This window comes from Mobula hypostoma, chromosome 3 (assembly GCF_963921235.1).
Source record: "Mobula hypostoma chromosome 3, sMobHyp1.1, whole genome shotgun sequence".
NCBI lineage: Eukaryota > Metazoa > Chordata > Chondrichthyes > Myliobatiformes > Myliobatidae > Mobula > Mobula hypostoma.
The window spans coordinates 95,049,593-95,071,041 of NC_086099.1; the positions used below are offsets into that span (position 1 = coordinate 95,049,593).

The 21,449-nt window shown below is 40.2% G+C and overlaps 1 protein-coding gene across 1 annotated transcript in view; it reads left to right on the plus strand.

Annotated features, from left to right (window-relative positions):
- Positions 1–20,441, plus strand: part of ccni (cyclin I) — a 47,523-nt gene extending 27,082 nt beyond the window's left edge. Inside the window, exons 3-7 of the mRNA XM_063043470.1 lie at positions 5,113–5,247; positions 10,322–10,396; positions 12,133–12,273; positions 17,937–18,164; positions 18,790–20,441. Coding sequence (XP_062899540.1) covers positions 5,113–5,247; positions 10,322–10,396; positions 12,133–12,273; positions 17,937–18,164; positions 18,790–19,239 — 1,029 coding nt within the window. The 3' untranslated portion in view covers positions 19,240–20,441. The remainder of the gene's footprint in view (positions 1–5,112; positions 5,248–10,321; positions 10,397–12,132; positions 12,274–17,936; positions 18,165–18,789) is intronic.
- Positions 20,442–21,449: the final 1,008 nt, after the last annotated feature.

Sequence of the window (21,449 nt, forward strand, 5' to 3'; positions counted from 1 at the left end):
TAGGACTGGAGAACATAGATTAAGGGTGAAAGGCGAAATATTTAAGGGGATCTTCTTAACTGAGAGGATGGTGAGAGTGGAACAAGCTGCTACTGTATGTGGTGGATGAGGGTTTGTATGCATTGAAAGAAGTTTGGATAGATACATGGGAGGTATGGATGGCTGTGGTCCAGTTGCAGGTTGATGGGACTAGGCAATTTGGCATGGACTAGATAGACCAAAGGACCTGTTTCTGTGCTGTAGTGTTCTGTGACTTTAAATGCTGATTCCAGCTTCCTTGATTATGTTTTGTTTCATTCTATTTCCTGCTTGAGTTAATTCTCTTGTCAATTTCTTTGAATCTTTTATGACAATGCTGCTTTTTCTCTCAGAACTTTCAATGATTCTACTTTTTCTCAAGCACTCCACTATAGTTGACCTTGGCCATTCCATTTTTCCAGTTTTTCACACTTCTACAACCAGGATACATATCTCCTCATCTTTCCTTTCCAGCCCACCGTGCTTAATTAATTGATCCCTGCAGTTTCTGACACCTTCAGTTCCACCACAAGAAGCAGCTTTCTCTTTCAACATTCTGAAAAGATCATTCTCTCCAGTATGTTCTGATGCATCTTTAGGTAGATTGGGATAATTTAATTAGGTTGGTGCTGATTTTGAATCCTAAGAGAAAGACTTTGTAGAATGCCTATGAGGTGACTTTATTTTTAGAGTAGCTTGTAATTCGGAATCGGCTATAATGGATTGGGTGTTGTGTAGTGAACTGGATTTGATTAGGGAGCTGAAGGTAAAGGAAGCCTTAGGAGACAGTGATCATAATGATAGAATTCACCCTGCAATTTGAGAGGGAGAAGCTAAAGACAAAAGTATCAGTATTACAGTGGAGTAAAAGGAATTACAGAGGCATTAGAATGGAACTGGCCAAAGTTGATTGTAAGGGGACACCAGCAGGGATGATGGCAGAACAGCAATGGTTGAAGTTTCTAGGAGCAATTTGGAAGGTGCCGGATAGGTACATCCCAAAGAAGAAGTAGTATTCTAAATGAAGGATGACACAACCATAGCTGATGAGAGAAGTCAAAGCCAACATAAAAGCAAAAGAGAGGGGATATAATAGAGCAAAAAATAGTGGGAAATTAGAGGATTGGGAAGCTTTTAAAAACCAACACAAGCCAACTAAAAAAGCCATGAGTGAAAAGATGAAATAAGAAAGTAAGTTAGCTAATAGTATCAAAGAGGATACCAAAATATTTTCAGAAAAATAAAAAGTAAAAGAGTGGTGAGAATAGATATTGGATCACTGCAAAATGACACTAGAGAGGTAATAATGGGGGGGGGGCGGGGGGGGACAAGGAAATGACAAATGAATTGATTAAGTACATTGTAGGTGTCCTCACTGTGGAAGACTAGCAGTATGCTGAAAGTTCAAGTGTGTCGAGGGGGCAGAAGTGAGTGTAGTTGCTATTACTAGGGCAAGGTGCTTGGGAAGCTGAAAGTTCTGATAGATAAGTCACCTGGACCAGATGGACTACACCCCAGGGTTCTGAATAGGAAGCTGAAGAGATTGTGGAGGCATTAGTAATGATCTTTCAATAATCACTACATCATGGAATGGTTCTGGAGGTCTGGAAAATTGCAGATGTCACCCCACTCTTCAAGAAGGGAGGGAGGCAGAAGAAAGGAAATTATAGGCTAGTTGTCTGACATCAGTGGTTGGGAAGATGTTGGGCGTCGATTATTAAGGATGAGATTTCGTGGTACTTGGAGGCACACAATAAAATTGGCCTATTTTGGTCAGCATGGTTTCCTTAAGGGAAAATCTTGCCTGACAAATCTTTTGGAATTCTTTGAGGAAATAATAAGCAGGATTGACAAAGGAAAGTCGGATGTTGTGTAATTGGATTTTCAAAAGGCCTTTGACAAGGAGCCACATACAAAGCTGCATAGCAAGATAAGAGCCCGTGGTATTACAGGAAAGGTACTAGCATGGATAGAGCACTGGCTGATTGGCAGGAGGCAAAGATTGGTAATAAAGGGAGCCTTTTCTGATTGGCTGTTGGTGATTAGGTGTGTTCTGTTCTGCAGGGGTTGGTGGTGGGACTGCTGCATTTCATGTTGCATGTCAGTGATGTGGATGCTGGAACTGATGGCTTTGTGGCCAAGTTTGGGGACGATATGAAGATAGGTGAAGGCACAGGTAGTGCTGAGGAAGCATGGAGGCTGCAGAAGGACTTGGACAGATCAGGAGAATTGACAAAGTGGCAGATGGAATACAGTGTCAGGAAGTGTATAGTCATGCACTTTGGTAGAAGGAATAAAGGCATAGGCTATTTTCTAAATGGGGAGAAAATTCAAAAATCTGAGATGCTGGGAGTTATGTTAATTCAGGTTAATTTGTAGCTTGAGTTGGTGAGGAAGGCAAATGCAATGTTAGTTTTCTTTTTGAGAGGACTAGAATATAAAAGCAAGGATCTAATGCTGAGGTTTTATAGATGTTTCCTATGGGGTGGGGAGGGGAGAGTCTAGGACTAGAAGGTACAGCCTCACAATAGAGGGATGTCCTTTTAGAATGGAGATGAGGAAATTCTTTAGCCAGAGTTTGGTGAATCTGTGGAACTTGTTGCCACAAGTGGCTGTGGAAAGCTGGTTATTAAGTGTGTTTAAGGTGGAGGTTCATAGATTCTTGATTGGTCAGGACATGAAAAGTTACGGGGAGAAGGGAGGAGATTGGGGTTCAGAGGGAAATGGATCAGCCATGTTGAAATGGTGGAGCAGACTTGATAGGCTAAATGGCCTAATTTTGCTCCAGTGTTTTATGATCTTGCCTTACAATTTCCACCAATACCTACTTATTCCAGTTCTTGGAGCTCCTCCCTGCCCAGTCACAGGAGATGCTAAGTTTATTTATTTGTCTCCCTTCTTTCCACAGCCTTATTTCCTTAAACGTAAGGCAACAATTTATTGCGGTCTTAGTTTGTGATGCTGCATTTGCATTAACAATGTAATTTCCTGTGTCTTGCTTGGACATTTGGTGACCAATTTATGAAACACTTTTGCTGACAAAAGTGATCCCAAGTCTCCCTGTGGATTTTAATTCATCCACTCTGATCTATTTGCAATTTTAATGAATCTCAATGTTGGCTTCACCGTTAGAGGAGCAATGTTTCATCTTCTAAAATAACATATTAGTCTTTCAGCATTCCAGATAATTAGCATTTATGGCTATTGTTTTTATTTACCAAAATTCCTTCCACATTTTCTTTGTTATTTCATGTGATTCTGCACTAAAACCTTCTTTAGCCTTTTATCATCTTGCACTACCATCAATTAATCATTTTGTCTTCCTTCCACTTTCTCATGGGATCTTTTTTTTCTCTCCTCCCCACTTGTAATCTTGAAAATTGTCAATGTGGATGCTGTTAAAAATGTATTTTTTTTTTGTTGATTCACGTATTAAAAGAGAAGGTATATAGATGAATATATCTCGTTTTGTTGGGGATATTGGGTAAGACAGAGAAGCACATACCAATCTCATAGAGGGATCAGAAGTGGAGAGAGTGAGCAGTTTCAAGTTCCTGGGTGTTAAGATCTCTGAGGATCTAACCTGGTCCCAACATATCGATGTAGTTATAAAGAAGGCAAGAAAGTGACTATACTTCATTAGGAGTTTGAAGGGATTTGGTATGTCAACAAATACACTCAAAAACTTCTATAGTTATACCATGGAGAGCATTCAGACAGGCTGCATCACTGTATGGTGGTGGGGAGGGGCTACTACACAAGACCTAAAGAAGCTGCAGGAGGTTGTAAATCTAGTCAACTCTATCTTGGGTGCCAGCCTACAAAGTACCCAGGACATCTTCGGGGAGCGGTGTCTCAGAAAGGCAGCGTCCATTATTAAAGACCTCCGGCACCCAGGGCATGCCCTTTTCTCACTGTTACCATCAGGTACAAGATACAGAAGCCTGAAGGCACACACTCAGCAATTCAGGAACAGCTTCTTCCCCTCTGCCATCCGATTCCTAAATGGATATTGAAGCTTTGGACACTACCTCACTTTTTAATATTCAGTATTTCTGGTTTTTGCACATTTTTTAACATCTATTTAATACATGTAATTAATTTACTTGTTTATTATTGTTTTATTTATTATTATTTTCTCTCTCTGCTGGATTATATATTGCATTGAACTGCTGCTGCTAAGTTAACACATTTCACGTCATGCTGGTGATAATAAACCTGATTCTGATTCTGAATTTGCAAGTTGATGTTAGTGTTTTATCTTGTGCATTCCAGGGGACTTTTCTGTTATTTTGTTTAACCTTATGGGAAATTAGACATTATGGACTGAATGAGAACCCCTTGGTTAAACTTCTGTGATTCAAGACAAATATATAGTTTTTGAGGGATTTTTCAAATTCCATAATGTGCTGTTCTATAAAAATTGTATCTCAAAATAACTGCACGTCATAGTTACCATATTTGTCCTTCCTTTTTGTTTTAATTCTGATGAAACTTACTCAGGTGTTTGTGTTGGTAAAAAGATATTTGGAGAAAATGATTGTTCTATGGGAGATGCCATTCTTAACTAAATACTGAATACTTGTAATTTAGACAGTGTTTATTTTCAGCTCTGTTTTAAGTTTCAAATGAATAAGACCTAAGATATTAAAAATGGAAAACATTAAACATTCATTGCCTCAAATCCACTTGCCTGCTCCCCATATTCTCTGATTCCCGCCGTATCCAAAATTCTATCAGTCTTAATCTTCGCTATATTTTGAGCATCCACAGTCCAGTTTTAAATCCTTAAACTTACCTACTCGCAGAGCTAGAAAATTCTTTGACAGTGCAATTGACAGGGATTATACTGACGCTGAATTTTACTCTTATCTAACATAATTTTTAGCTAAGTGCAGAACACCTGTTCAGATTCTGGCAAAGTGTGTTCACTATTCCTAGTTTACGGTAGGATGTGTCGAGATCCAATGTTGTTTTATTCTCTTGTTTTATGTAAAATATGCTTTTAACTTTTAAGGAATTTAGTGAAAGCAAGATTATTGTGTAAGATTGCATCTATATGAATCTGAGAACCAGTTTCTTCTCCCATTGCAGGACACGGATGTCTCTCCAGCACAGCGGGATGAGGTGATTCAATGGCTGGCTGAACTGAACAGCACGTTTTATTTTTATCCAGAAACCCTTTCTCTTGCCATCACTATCTTGGACAGGTTTTTGGCTCTGATAAAGGTAAGGAACTTGTGTTAAATCTCAAGGGTTTTCATTTAATTTGTGTTAACAGATGCATTTAAAACAGTGCAAATTAAAGCATATTAAGTGCACATCTCTGAATAACCTAATGCTTGTCTTGTGCTGAGTTATTCTGGGACAGTGCAGACACTTCTTTCCAACCAGGATTGGTACTTTCTGGCTTGCATAGATTTGGTTATTAATTGCTGAATGTGAAACCTGGCTCCTGTGAGCCAGGTTTAATCAATATGTGGACAGCCCAACGAGAGGAGGGGCCATACTGGATCTGGTGTTGGGTAACGAGCCTGACCAGGTGATTGACCTTTCAGTGGGTGAACAGTTAGGGAACAGTGACCACAACTCCTTATCATTCAGGATAGCTACAGGTAAAGGATAGGTGAAGGTCATTGTGGGAGAGTTTTAAGTTGGAGTAGGGCCAATTATGAGGGCATTAGGCACGAACTAAGAAGTGTTAGTTGGGAACATCTTTTCTCTGGCAACTGCACATCAGACTTGGAGGGTGTTTAAAGATCAATTGCACAGAGTACAGGCAAGGCATGTTCCTGTTAGAAGGAAGGATGGCGATGGAAAAGATATGAGAACCTTGAATGTCCAGAGAGGTGATGAGTTTAGCCAAGAAGAGAAAGGAACAGTATGTAATGCATCGGAAGTCAGGATCAAATTAAGCACGAGTATAGAAAAAAGAACTAAAGAAGGGAATTAGGAAAGCCAGAAGGGATCATGAAAAATCCTTGGCAAGTGGGATTAAGGTGTAATGCACGCTCTTGGGAACAAGGGCAGTGAACTAGGGCAGAGTATGATAAAAATGTCCGATACTAAAACATGACTTTCAGATGAACCGGAGTGGCAGCTCAACGTTCTTGGGAAAAGGGTTGTGAAATAGATAAAATAGGAGGAGCCACAGGATTTTTGGTTAAGGATTAATTACAGGTTTGAGTTAAAATATACTTGAAAGCTCAACAAACCGAATGAAGGAACTAAGAGCAGGGACGGTACCCTAGTATCCTACTTTCAGATGAAGCAAATAAATTGCCATATCTCTTAGATATGAAATGATAGTTGGGGATTTAAACCATCTTGAGAGCTGGGATTGCACCAAAGTAAAGAGTACAGAAAAAGCAAAATGCATTCAGCTTTATTGTCTAAAACAAAATCAACAAAAATAGGTGGCACTAAAATTGGGATACACTGTACCCGAGGCTGCTGCTTCTTGGCTCCAGTACACTAGGCTTAATCCTACATGTGTGGAGTTTGCATGTTCTCTTTGACCACGTGCATTTCCTATAGGTGTTTCATTTTCCTCCCACATGCCAAAAGTAGGTTAATTGGCTCATCTAAGTTTCCCCTGGGGTCTATATGAGTGGTAGAATCTTGAGGAAATGAGCACAGCATAAAATGGGATTAGTGTAAATGGATGCTTGATGGTTGCCAAGGATTTAGTGAGTCGAAGGGTTCCATTTCTTTGGTGTGTAACTCTTAAATCTTTCATTCATATGGTTTTGGGGAATTACCAGGACAAGTGGAAAAGGTAGCATTGGGATGGTGTATTTGGGTGGTGCAGTTTGGTGAAAGAACAATAATAGATTGTAGTAACAGTTTTAAATTGTGGCAAGTCGGATCTTTACCAAGACATAGTAGATGGAAACAGCAACATCAAAATAAATCAGTGACAGACAGAGTGAGGCATTGAGGGGGAAGTTCTGAATGGTACACTACCCATTACAGGAAATAGCAGACCTGAGGTAAATGTAGGTGGGATAAAGGGGAGACTTGTGACAAATGCCAAGAGTTGAACAGATCAGAAAGTTTGGAAGGATATAGAAGATGCACAGAAGTTAAGTTACAAAAGGAGCGAGGGCGATAAAGAATAGGTATGAAAAGTTATTGGCAGCTAAAATCAAGGAAAAGTGAAGATGTTTCCTAAATGCATGACGGTGTTAAGGATCATAAAGGATTGAGACCAAAATAGTAGTCTGAATCTGGAGGCTGAAAACAGACCAGGAGGAAGTTGCATGAACAGGGAACAAGTATCTGACTAAACTTTTTTAAGTGAAAAGTGTTTTGATAATGTGAGAATTTTAGCAATGTGACAAAATTTTATGTTGCTGATTGATTAATAAAAACCCTTGCGATCTAAGGAAAAGTGGTAAGTTAAATATTGCAGGATGCAAGTGTAATATTTAGCTGTAATTTCAGTGACTGGATTGCAGTGAACAGTGGCATTCCACAGATTTTATTTAGGACTAAACCCCTTGTATATTTAAAGGATTTGGTATTGATACTGGTATGGTGGTTGATGGAAAGGAGGTAAATTCTGGATTCTAGTTAGGTGGGCACAAAAGGTGGCAAATGGAGCAGCATTCCAGCAGTGTGGAGTCGTGTGCTCGCAAGGGACAAAGGATTACATGATAAATTAGAGTATGTTGCTGAATAACTTCCTAGATGAATTTGTGATTGCAGTGAACGATAAGGAAGGTGGTTTAGAATGCTTATAGCATAGTTACTATTTGCCATTATTGGCTGAGACATAATATAGAAGAGTCAGAAGGTTCAGTATATAGCAGTACAAATATCTGCTAGGATGGAAGGTCAAAAATGAAACCGCGAAAGAGTCAGGCACTATTTAGTAGATAACCAAAGGAGAGGCTAACAAAAAGAAAAGAAGTCAAATGTTAGGAACATAATCGATAACATTTTTCTGGTTTTCTGGTTGCTCCTTTATTTGTTGCTAGTTTAGGTGATTTTTAATCTGGGTGGCCTGTAGGCAATGAACACTGAAGTGAACTGAAATATACCTTTTGATTTTTTTTATTTTGTATTCTGTGTTCTTGCTCTTTTTTTGTTGCCATTTGCGCAGTGTGTTTCTTTTGCACATGGAGGTTTGATTTTTTTTTACTGGGTTCCATGGTTCTTTCGTTTGTGGCTGTCTGTGGGAAGACGGATTTCGGGGTTGGATACTGCATGCATACTCTGATAATAAATGTACTGGATCTGACTCTGATCCAATTTTTCTTCTACTCCCTTTAGTTATTTAAGCAGAGTACAGTTTCACGTAACTCCAGAAGGAGGGTTTTCGAGTTTAGTATTGGGAAAAAAGAATCTGTTTTCTGCTTAGATAACTGTAAATGGGGTAGAAGAAAATGTGGATCAGAGTCAGATTTATATCACTGACATACAGTATGACATGAAATTTGTTTATTTGCAGCAGCAGTAGAGTGCAAATACAAAAATCTCTATATTACAAATATCGGCACGTGGCCAAGTGGTTGAGGCATTCATCTAGCGATCTGAAGGTCGTGAGTTCGAGCCTCAGCCGAGGCAGCAGGTTGTGTCCTTGAGCAAGGCACTTAACCACACATTGCTCTGCGACAACACTGGTGCCACGCTATATCGGCCCTTGCCCTTCCCTTGGACAACATCGGTCTCGTGGAGAGGGGAGACTTGCAGCATGGGCAACTGCCAGTCTTCCATACAACCTTGCCCAGGCCTGCACCCTGGAGAGTGAAGACTTTCCAGGTGCAGATCCGTGGTCTCGCAAGACTAACAGATGCCTTTTATATTACAAATACTGTGCAAAAAAGAAATAACAAGGTAGTGTGCATGGATCATTCAGAAATCTGATGGTGGAGGGAAAGCAGTTGTCCCTAAATTGACTGTGAGCCCTGTACCTCCTCCCTGATTAGGAACAAGAAGAGGGCATGTTCGAGATGGTGAGGGACCTCAGTAATGGATGCTGCTGCTTTGAGGCACAGCCTCTTAAAGATGCCTTCCATCTCAGTGAACTTAGAACAAAAGATATAGTGCAGTTATTAAAACTACTGATATAAATTATTAAGGATGTTTTTTTGGGTGGGGGGAAGGAGAGAAATACAAAGCACCCCTAGGGTTTGTTTTTAGAAGGAACAATTGGGGAAAAAATTGGTTATGTAAAATGTATTAAGTTTTAGTTGGATTACTGTTGCGATTCTGGACTTTTTAAATTGTGAAAACAGCTTGTCTGTGAACAAGTGTTCAAGTATGTTTCCTTGAATCACTTTAACAAAATCTGGTCTCCTATTATTCTGCACTTCATTCTCCCAGTTTTCTATCAAATCTATGTGGTGGCTGATGTGCTACAACTCTCATTAAGAAAATGCATGGGGATCTTCCACTTTCCAATTTAGTGGAAGCAAGTGAACTCCAAGATACTTTCTGAGAAGAGAAGGATGCTGTTATAAATGAAAAGTTAATGTGAAAATATGGGCCTGAAGAGCAGCAAATTTTTAAAAATTAAACAAGGCTTTGATAGAGTAGATGTTGAAATGCTTCCATTTATGATGGAAACTAAGCTGTTAGGAAATTCAAAAGAAACTATCTCATGCAAATAATAAGAATTTGTATGTAGTTGGGCAAATGGAATAATGCACTTAAGGGAAGCATCATGTGAGAGAGAATGGATGATACCTATATAGGTGAGATAGATACAGAGAGCAAGCTCCAATGAAACATAATGCCTGCACAGACGTTAGATCAGGTGGTTTGCTTCTTTGCTGCACGTTCTTCAAAACCATTAACTTGCTAATTTTGGTACTTTTAGTTATAAGGGCAGCTGCATTAACAAACTTGCATACACTAGTGTCACAAATAAAGTGTCATTACTAGTTCTCTAATATATTGTGGAACCATTCCATTGTATTCCTAGCTGCCACTTATTACTTGACATGCTGGAGATATTTCCCTTGAAGTGTACTTCAGTAAGCAGAAGAGTACATATTCAGAATCATGACATGGCCACATAACTGCAGTAGTTTCATTTTTTTTAAGTCATGCCATTACAGAAAACAGGCCCTTGGGGCTGCTAAATCTGCACTCTCAGTCACCCATTTACACAAATTCTACATGTTTCTTGTAATGTTTCTATTCTTCCCTATTCACAGACAGGAAAACCAATTTTCAACTTTAATCAGTATTAAAGAAAAGGTACACTATGATAGATTACTTGGAATTAAACTACTTAAATATGTTGCTCAATTTAGTACATTGACTAATTAACAATATACTGCCTTATTTTTAGGCCCGTCCAAAATATCTGCGTTGCATAGCCATCAGTTGTTTTTTCCTGGCAGCTAAAACTAACGAAGAAGATGAGGTAGGTAACTTACCTTTTATATGTCGAAAAACAATTTTGTTCCTTTGAGAACTTTGAAGAGTGGCTTTCAAGGCTGATGATGCTCTAAACAGTATCAATTTCGATGCGTTGTTATGAGATTTATCAGCTGTGTGAGTGGTACTGTGGGCTTCAGCTTTTGTTGCTGCCTCATAGTTTTAGCAGCCTGGGTTTGACCTTCACTTTCAGTGCTGTTAGTACAGGTTTCCCCCGCTATCCGAAAGTAGAGCATTCCTATGAAACGGTTTGTAAGCCGGAATGTCGTAAAGTGAATAAGCAATTACCATTTATTAATATGGGAAAATTTTTGAGCGTTCCCAGACCCAAAAAATAACCTACAAAATCATGCCAAATAACACACAAAACCTGAAATAACAGTAACATATAGTAAAAGCAGGAATGATATGATAAATACACAACCTATATAAAGTGGAAATACTTTTCTGCAGCACTGTCTAGCGCAGCGAAAATCTAGTGGAAGCAGTCTCGGCAGAAACACTCTCTCCAGTAACCTTTAAGCTACGAAGCTGGCAAATCACAACAAATAACACATAAAAATACACAGCCTATATAAAGTAGAAATAATGTATGTACAGTGTAGTTTCACTTACCGGAATCGGGAAGACGCCAATAAATTGCAGTTTCGTCACAGTTAAACACTTGCTTATACGAATAACCACCTGACGTAATCGGCAATCGCCTCTGATCTGGGCCGACATTTACGTGCCGGGCAGCACCTAATTAATTAGCTTGTTTATTTCAGCTTTTCTCTTAAAGATGTGCTGGGTGCATTCTGACTACCACTGCATCACTGCATTCTTCGCGGCAATGAATTGGTCCGCGGCCTGGAGGTTGGGGACCACTGCTTAAACTATGAAGCTGCCCTCGCCTCAGAAACCGATCAATCCACCCATGACTACCTTTAAATTCCACTTTCGCAACACTTTCATCACCATTGTCCAGTGCTTTCTGTTTCAGCTTATTAAAAAGACTAATTTCTCCTGAAGTGTAAGAAAACTTAACGGAACACCACGCTTTGTACACCCATCAATCCACTCAAGCAATAGACTTTCCATTTTATCCATTATTGGATGCCGACTAAGAGGGACCCACTCTGCTACGAGCAGAACCAACAGTAACATCGGCAGTTTTTAAAATTCTTTCTCTCTACGTATAAATAGTGCGAATGGTGGATGCAGGCAAGTTCAACGCGCAGACAATGTCCTTACTTCGTTCACCTCAATCAAAACGCTTAATTATAGTTTTATGCTAAGTGTAACACCCTTACGAGCTCTTTTAGGCTTTTCTGATACCTTAGAACTCACCTTGCTAACGGTTGCACAAAGTAAATCGAGATAAAGCACGAGTTTAAGCACTGCCGGCTAGAATGCATTTCCGGGGGAGGAGCTTGGCTGTTCGGGGCGCGCGCTGCCTTTTCTCGTAACAGTGAAAACACCTTCTGTTAGCGAAAACAGGTAACTAATGTAGGTCTGTAGGTGTTGTAAAGCGAACGTTCGGAAAACAGGGGCCACCTATAAAAAGATTTTTACATTTTCCCCAATGGATTTATGGGTCATTGTGTGTTTTATGGTTTCCTCCAACCTTCCAAAGGTCATCAGAAATCAGGGCACAGAATAGGTAAGAGAATCAAAATGGAGATGGGAGAGAGAGAGATATATATATGTATAAAACAACAGTTGTGTATTTCTCCTCTACAGATAATTCCATCTTTGAAGGATATAGTAAAGAATAGCAGCTGTGGTTGTTCATCTGCAGATATTCTGCGAATGGAAAGGATTATACTGGATAAACTGAACTGGGATCTACATACAGTGACACCTTTGGATTTCCTTCACATTGTAAATGCGTTTTCTTTGAATTTTCTTGTGCTTTTAGCAAGTAGCATTAGAATATATTGCCTCATAGCTAAAGCTTGCTGAATTTTCTTACAATACATTGTGATTGATTAGCTCTAAATCTTATTTATAAAGAATACCATTCCCTAATACTCTTATAATGTGGGCACCACTGGGCAGTTAACATTTATTTGGGCCTCTAATTGCACTGAGGAAAGTGGTGGTAAATCCTGCCTTGCACTGCTGCAGCTGGGATGAATATGATGCCAAGGTTAGGATATGGTGGCAGTAAAGGAACAATCAATCATCTGCAAACATCTCCATTTCTGGCTTGTTTTGTGGGAAGACCATTAATAGAGCTGTTGTAGATGGTATTGTCCTGAGAAGTTGTGAGCATGAGATAGTTGGGGGCCTCAGCCATAATTGTGTACAAAATGTCACTTCATGTGGTCAAGAACTTTCCTCCATGATATGCCTTCTGTTTACAGGCCTCTTGACCAGATGCTATATTAATGTCAGTCATTTAGCGGTGACTTCATTCCCACAACTCCGATCTTTTGCTTGCATTTGGATCAAGATTTGTGGTCTGGATCCTAGTTGTACTGCTCATCCTAAGCTGTTGTATGTAAGCAAGTTGTGAATAGGTGCCAGTCATAATCCTGATGTCAGCCCTGTCACTTTAGTGATTGATAGCATGCCAATATTTTGAATCTGTTTCCACTGCATAAGGCGCTAATGTTGTAGAAATAGAGTGGAATCAGTTGACCAGTGATTGAGGTAGTCATAGTCATACTTTATTGATCCCCGGGGAAATTGGTTTTCGTTACAGTTGCACCATAAATAATAAATAGTAATAGAACCATAACTAGTTAAATAGTAATATGTAAATTATGCCTGTAAATTATGAAATAAGTCCAGGACCAGCCTATCGGCACAGGGTGTCTGACCTTCCAAGGGAGGAGTTGTAAAGTTTGATGGCCACAGGCAAGAATGACTTCCTATGACGCTCTGTGCTGCATCTTGGAGGAACGAGTCTCTGGCTGAATGTACTCCTGTGCCCACCCAGTACATTATGTAGTGGATGGGAGACATTGACCAAAATGGCATGCAACTTGGACAGCATCCTCTTTTCAGACACCACTGAGAGAGTCCAGTTCCATCCCCACAACATCACTGGCCTTACAAATGAGTTTGTTGATTCTGTTGGTGTCTGCTACCCTCAGCCTGCTGCCCCAGCACACAACAGCAAACATGATAGCACTGGCCACCACAGACTCGTAGAACATCCTCAGCATCATCCGGCAGATGTTAAAAGACGTCTCCTCAGGAAATAGAGACAGCTCTGACCCTTCTTATAGACAGCCTCAGTGTTCTTTGACCAGTCCAGTTTATTGTCAACTCGTATCCCCAGGTATTTGTAATCCTCCACCATGTCCACACTGATATGATAGTAATTACTATGATGCGAGTAAGCCCTCATAAAACGGGAAATCCTCTTGCTCCTTATTTGGAGATTTTGAGAGAGTTATGAATGGCAATCCTTTGGAACATTTAGATTTTGGAATAGTTTCAGTAGGTTAGAAAGAAGTAAATGTAATATCACTATTTAAGAAAAGAATGAGATTGTGATTTTTATGAAGGGAAAATTGTATCTGATAAACCTATCAGTGTTTTGAGGAAATGCCTAACAGGAAAGATGAGGGTAAAAATAAAATCAAATACTGCTGATGTTGGAGATCCAAAATAAAAACACAATTCTGGAAGTACTGAGCAGGGTAGTCCACATCTATGTTAATGCTTCAGGCTTTTCTCAGTGCAGTTGCAGTTGAATTGAAGGAGGCCTCATGCGGGTCTGGGAGAGAGAGATTTTAAAAAGGAGCTCTTGCAGGGTTTCAGCAGGGCAATTGTGATTCATTAGCAAGGGCAAATAAAAAAAGGCAGGGACAAAGCAGAAAGGCCATCTTTTGGAATGGCCATTGTATGTGTGGATCGGGGTTAGAGTGGGGAGGCTTTAGCAGGCTGGGGCGAGGTATGTATCTGGTGAATTTCTGGTTAGTGCATAGTTAGAGTTGTGAGGATGGGCCCAGGGGCTGTGTTGTGAGATGTTGGAATTCTGGGAGCTTCCAGCCTCCCGGGTACCAGGTGCCCTGAGCTGCAGCTCCTCAGAGAATGTGTTGAGGAGCTGGAGCTGTGGCTGATACAGGAAACTGAGAGGGTGATAGATAAGAACTACAGGGAGGTAGTCACCTCTAAGTTGCAGGAGGGTGACTGTCAGGAGAGGGAAAGGAAATGGGCAGCCAGTGCAGAGTATACCTGTGGCTGTTCCCCTCAATAATAAGTATATCATTTTGGATATTGTTGAGGGGGACGACCTTCTGGGTGTGGGGTGGGGGGGGAGTTGTGGGGAGCTGCCCCGACCAGGTCTCTGACATTGAGTCTGGTTCTGTGGCTCAGAAGGGAAGGGGGGAGAAGATGACTGTGGTAGTGATGGGAAATTCTTTAGTTAGAGAACTAGAAGAGATTCTGTGGATGTGATAGAGAAACCCAGATGGTGTTGCCTTCCAGGTGCCAGAATCGGGACATCTCGGATTGGGTCCACGACATTCTAAAGGGGGGGGATAAGCAACTGGAAGTCTTGGTACATATTAACACCAATGACGTGTGTAGGAAAAGTGAGGAGGTCCTGAAGAGAGCACTTAGGGAGATAGGTAGAAAGCTGAAAAACAGGGCCTCTAGGGTGGCGATCTCTGGATTGCTGCCTGTGCCACGTGCCAGTGAGGGTAAGAATAGGATGATTTGGCAGATAAATGTGAGGCTGCAGGGGGCAGGGTTTCAGATTTCTGGATCATTGGGATCTCTTCTAAGGAAGGTATGCTGTCTACAATAGGGATGGGTTTTACATGAACCCGAGGGAGACTAATATCTTTGCAGGCAGGTTTGCTAGAGGTGTTGGGGAGAGTTAAACTAATTTGGTAGTGGGTGGGTACCGGAATGATAGGGCTTTGGATAAGGCAGTTGGTTTACAAGCAGATGCAGTGGGTATGTATTAAGACTGTAAGGAAGATGATAGGGCAGAATTGCAGTTGATGGGATTAGTTGCAATGTAAAAGGGTGACAGATACAGGACTGAAGGTGTTATATTTGTATGCACACAGTATATGAAATAAGGCAGATGATGTAGCAGTTAAGAGATTGGCAGGTATGACGTTCTGGGCATCACTGAGTTGTGGCTGAAAGAAAACTAAAGTTGGGAGCTTAACATCCAAGGGTGCACATTGTATCAAAAGGAAAGATTTTTGAATCATTGGGCTCTCTTCCAGGGAAGGTGGGACTTGTACAGAAGGGACAGTTCGCAGCTGAACTGAAGGGAGACTAATATCCCAGTGGGAAGGTTTATTAATGCTGCACGATGGGGTTTAAACTAGAGTTGCAGTGGGATGGGAACCGGAGTGCCAGAACACTTATTGGAGAGGTTTTAGAGACAGATATTAGTAAGACTTCAGACAAAGTTAGGAATCAGAAGATTGAGCATGGTGCGACTAGTGTCCAAAGCTGCATATACTTCAAGAAGTATCATAGGAAAGGTGGATAATAGTGCTGAAGGTTATGTAGCTGGTTTACAAACAGAGGTAATGTATAGTGAGGAGAGGCTGTTAATAGGGCAAAATTGCAGTCAACAGATTGAGTTGCAATGTAAAAGGCGGACAAGATTGAAAAGGGTGAATACAGGACTGAAGATGTTGTATTAGAATGCGTGCGGTATACAGAATAGGGTAGATGAACTTGTAGCACAGTTACAATTGGCAGTTATGAATCATGGCTGAAAGAACATTATAGCTGGGAGCTTAAGGTCACATTGTATCAAAAGGACAGACAGGAAGGCGGGGGGAGAGCATTGCTCTATTGTTTAAAAAAATGAAATCAAATCATTAGAGAGAGGTGACATAGGGTCAGAAAGTGTTGAATCATTGTGAGCAGAGCTAAGGAACTGCGATGGTACTAAGACCCTGATGGGAGTTGTATACAGACCCCAAACAGTAGCAAGGATGTGGCCTACAAATTACAACAGGAGGTAGAAAGTGCATGCCAAAAGGGCAATGTTACAGTAGTCATGGGGACTTCAATGTGCAGGTAGATGGGTAAAATCAGGTTGGTGCTGGGTTCCAGGAGGGGGAATTTCTAGAGTACCTACGAGATTTCCTTTCAGAGCAGCTCGTGGCTGAGCCCACTGGAGGATCAGTCATTCTGGATTGGGTGTTGTGCAATGAATCAGAACTGATTAAGAGAGCTTAAGGTAAAAGAACCCCAGGGACAAGTGATCATAATATGATCGAATTCAGCCTGTAGTTTGAAGCGAAGAAGCTGAACTCAAATGTATCAGTATAGCTTGGTCCGAAGAGCAGAGACACACTGCAGCATGGTGCAACTAAAGGATGAGGATGAGGAACATGTCCTTAATGTATTCGCTTGAAATGGACCTAACTTCAAAGCACCAACCAAGAGGCAACCAAACGGGTTGTCCTTCCATACAAAAGAAGTATCTCGGAAATGATGGCCCGACTGCTTCAAGAACATAAAATTTTGGTTGAGCATAAAACAGCAACATTGCACACCCAAAGAATGGACCAAGCTATTGGACAAGATCAATGTGGTCTACAAAATTCAATGCGGGGACTGCAGCAAATATTATGTCAGCCAAACTGGGAGAAAACTATCGACAAGGATCCATGAACATCAACTGGCTGTGAAGCAACATGACCAATTCTCCCTAGTCTCTACCCATGAGATCGAGAGAGGGTGACTGGGTATCAGTGAAAGCCATCGTGCAAGCAAACACGCGGATGCTACAGAATCCTTAGAAGTATGTTTTTTTTGTGAACAATTCTGTAAACAGACATGTAGACCTCAACCCTAAGTCTCCTTATTTAAGAAAGCATGTGTTGACATTGGAGAGGGTTCAGAGAAGGTTCACAAGAATAGTTCCAGGAATAAAAGGGTTATGAAAAGTCCTGAAGAAGGTTCTTGGCCCAAAATGTCGACTGTTTATTCTTTTCCATAGATGCTGCCTGACCTGCTGAATTCCTTCAGCATTTTGTGTGTGTTGATTTGAATTTCTAGCATCTGCAGACTTCTTCATGTTTGATAGTGCTGGGCCTGTACTCGCTGAAATTTAGAAGAATGAGGGGAGATATAATTGAAACGCATTGAATGTTGAAAGGCCTAGATAAAGTGGATGTGGAAAGGATGTTTCCTATGGTGGGGGAGTCTAATACTAGAGGGCACAGCCTCAGAGTACAGGGATGTCCACTTAATATGGAGATGAGTAATTTCTTTAGCCAGAGGGTGGTGAATCTGTGGAATTCATTGCCAGATACAGCTGTGGAGGCCAGGCCAGGTCATAGGATGTTTTTAAGGTGGCGATTTATGGGTTCTTGCTTAGTCTGAAAGGTTACGAGGAGAAGGCAGGCAACTGGGGTTGAGAGGTGGTGCAGACTCAGTGGGCCGAATGGCCTGATTTTGCTGCTAAGTCTTGTGATCAAAGATCCTTTGGCAGAAGTCCCAGTGTTAGGAGCTGAGGATTCTTTTAAGTTTTTTTTTGCTCGAGTCTTTCATAAAACATTTTATCATTAATTGAAATAAATCTTTATTCTTTTCAAATGTTTTAGTTTCATGCAATGATGTCCAGCCGTCCCCAGTTACTCAGCAACCAGCTGAAGATGAACCCAACCCAACATATTGCACTCCTTATTAGGCAGCTACAGCAATGTGTGGCCTGTCACCAGCTTCTGCAATTCAAGGGCTCTGCACTTGCCTTGGCCATCATCAGCCTCAAGCTGGAAGCATCAATTCCTGATTGGCTAGCTCTCACTATTGACCTCATGAAAAAAGCAAAGGTATGTTCTCGTTGATTATCTGGGGATGCTCACTTTTAAAATAAAATATATCTGTAATGTAAATCAAATGTTTTTAATGGTATTTAGGCTGGGAATCAGAATACCTTTACTCTCATTCACAGTGGGACTTGTAAATTTGTTACAGTAACTGCAGCAATATTATTTTTGATGGGTGCAGTTGAGCATTTCTTGTGGAAAAATAAGATTGAAGACCCAAGTTACTGCTAATTGCAACAGCCTCATATTTGTATTTTAGCATGACATAACTTGTAAATGCCACTGAGTACATTTTAAATACCCATTGAACAACTTTGGGTAATAGGATTGATTTTTCAAAAAAGTTATTTAAATGTGTGTATTCATTGCTTCAAATGCCAGATAGCAAATTTCTTAATTGTTTAAAAAGAGAACTTGAAGAGGCTGAATGTAGTGTTTACTTTTACACATATGTAACATTATCGTAATTATACTTTGCGAAGAGTAAAGATTTCAGATTGTATACATTCTGATTATTAAATCAAATTAAACCAACCACCACTGATAGTCTTTAAATCAGAGTGGTCAGTCAATGCAATTTGTGTGTTTATTTTACATGATCAATAACACTGCACTCCTCTGTTTTCAGATCGATAGCTTACAGTTAATTCGCTGTCGAGAACTTGTGGCTCGACACCTTTCCACATTTCCACCTTCCCAACCACCCAATGCAGTGTACATCTACAACCCCTGCAAGCAAACCATGGTTTCATGTGGTAGGGGAGTGCTTAGGCTTTATTCCTCCCCTACCACAGAGCCAGAGTTTATCAAGGACACCACCAAAAGAATTGGCAGTACAGCAGCACTGTACCGATGCCTGCCTGCGTCTTCCACCTGCAAGCAAGCCTCGGCAAAACGCAAAGTAGAAGAGATGGATGTGGACGACTTCTATGATGGGATAAAGCGTTTATATAATGAGGATAGCAGTCAAGAAGTTGTGGGGATGGATGCGGTAACCTCAGGTTGTAGCACAAATCTGCAGGTTAAAGAGGGCAGTATCTCCCCATGTCCTCCACTTCATCCTGTAACAGTCATCTAACTGGGCAAAATGATTAAGGTTTAAGGCTGAAGCTGCTGTGACATTGAAGCAGATTTGTTGAAGGGCATACCTTAGCAGGCTGAAATGAAGTGAGCCAAACACTTTCATGCTGCTAATTTTATTCTAACCATTTATTCAAGCACTCATTTAAAAAGCATAAAAAGAATATTAAAAAAATTAAAAGACCCAAAAACTGGAACAAAAAAAGGTTGTAGCAATTTTAAAGTTTTCTCTCTAGTGTTGTCCGTATAATTGCATCCATTTCTAAATCTTAATCTGTTTTGTGCCATCTGTTTCTTCTGCAAGTCCACAATTAACTGTGAGACACTCAATTTTATAAACTAATTGTTGCTTCCTGTCTAATTTTTGACTTGTAGTTCCTTGTGCTTATAGATATGTTTGATGTGCATGTTGTCTTCTACATCCTGACCTTTGCTGAGGAGGATTTTGGAGAGGAGGGTTCATGGAGCACTTCAGGATATATGATGTTAAACAAAATTGTCAAGCAAATTTTCTTGGGTGGCCAAGCTGCTTGCAAAAGTGCTGCAAGAGTTAAAATTGTTGGGAGGTTTTTGTTATGCACAAGAAAGAAATTTTAATACTGAAAAGCCATGCAAATATGTTTTATAATGGAAACAGCACTTTTGAGTTTTATTTCCTATGATTTGGAAAATGTATTTTTGATTTAATCAGAAGAATTTTTTTTAAAAAAAAGGATGTTGTTGATTTTATGTGAATTCTGTATTTTATAAATTACTGAAGTGGTGTACCACTTTTTAGAAGATGCCTATTTATTTGCCCTTTAATTGAGTTATGCCACAATGAACTTGCCACAAATGTGCATCAATTTTGCTTACACAGAAATCTGAGCTTTAAATGTTTTATATTGAAAAGCTGTAGACATAGTTCATATCACAGTGGATTTCATTATCAGGAATTCATATAAGATCAATAATGATTCTTTGACAGCATTTATTTAAAATTAAACTTTCTTTAGCTCCACCATGCATTAATTGATCCTGGAAAATAAGTGATTGGTATTTTTCCTACTTGTTTCTTGAATCATCTGACCTGGTGGGCACAGTGCTCCCTCCACAGTCTGAAAAAAGGTACTGCATACTTTGAAGAATTGCAGTTGTACTGCTGAGATGCTTCTGGCAGCAATAAAATTGTCCTTGACTGAATGTTTTAGCTTGTTCTTTACTAACTGGTTTCTTTCAAAGAAATGTACTAAAGTTGAACTTAATTATTAAATTAAGGTATTTAAAATAGACCCAAATTATACATTCAGCATGAATTGTCAAATTCGCTTCAGTGAAACCAAATTTTTTTTGTAATTTGGGCCGTAACTCTTGAAATTCAAATAACAATTTTTACATGTCACTATTTTGTAATCTCGAAAGTTATTTTACCATGTTACTTTCAAACATACCTCTGCTGAAGTAAGCTGGAGATACAGTAAACACAAAATACACAGTAGATGCTGGAGTCAAAGCAACACGCACAAAATGCTGGAGGAACTCAGCAGGTCGGGCAGCATCCGTGGAAACGAACAGTCAATGTTTCTGGCCGAGACCCTTTGTCAGGACTTGACCCGAAACGTTGAGTGTTCGTTTCCACGGATGCTGCCTGACCTGTTGAGTTCCTCCAGCGTTTTGTGCATGTTCCAGAGATACAGTACTGTGCAAAAGTCTTCGATGCAGGTTAAAAAAATCTAAAGTGAAGATACTTTCAAAAGGTGAAATGAAAAGTTTCTAAGTATCAATAACTTTATAGAGCTGTAAATACTAAAAGAACTAAAATCAATATTGTAACTATCCTTTGCCTTTAAAACTGCATCAGTTCTCTTAAACTGTTGTGCAGTTTTATACTAAAATTGGCTGGTAGTTTGTTCCAAGCATCTTGGAGAACTTGCCACAGTTTTTCTGCAGACTCTGGCTGTCTGGTTTGTTTCTGATGCTCCAGGTAATAACAAAGCCTTGATCATGGCTCTGTGGAGGCTATGCCATCTGCTGCAGAATTCCATGTACTTCGGCCATGTTTGGTGTTATTGTCCTGCTGCAGAATGAAGTTGGGACCGATCAGATGCCTCCCTGATGGTACTGCGTGATGGATGAGAATCTGCTTGTACTTCTCAGTATTGAGGATTCAATTAATTCTGACCAGATCACCAACTCAATTTACAGAAATGTAGCCCCAAAGCTGCAGGG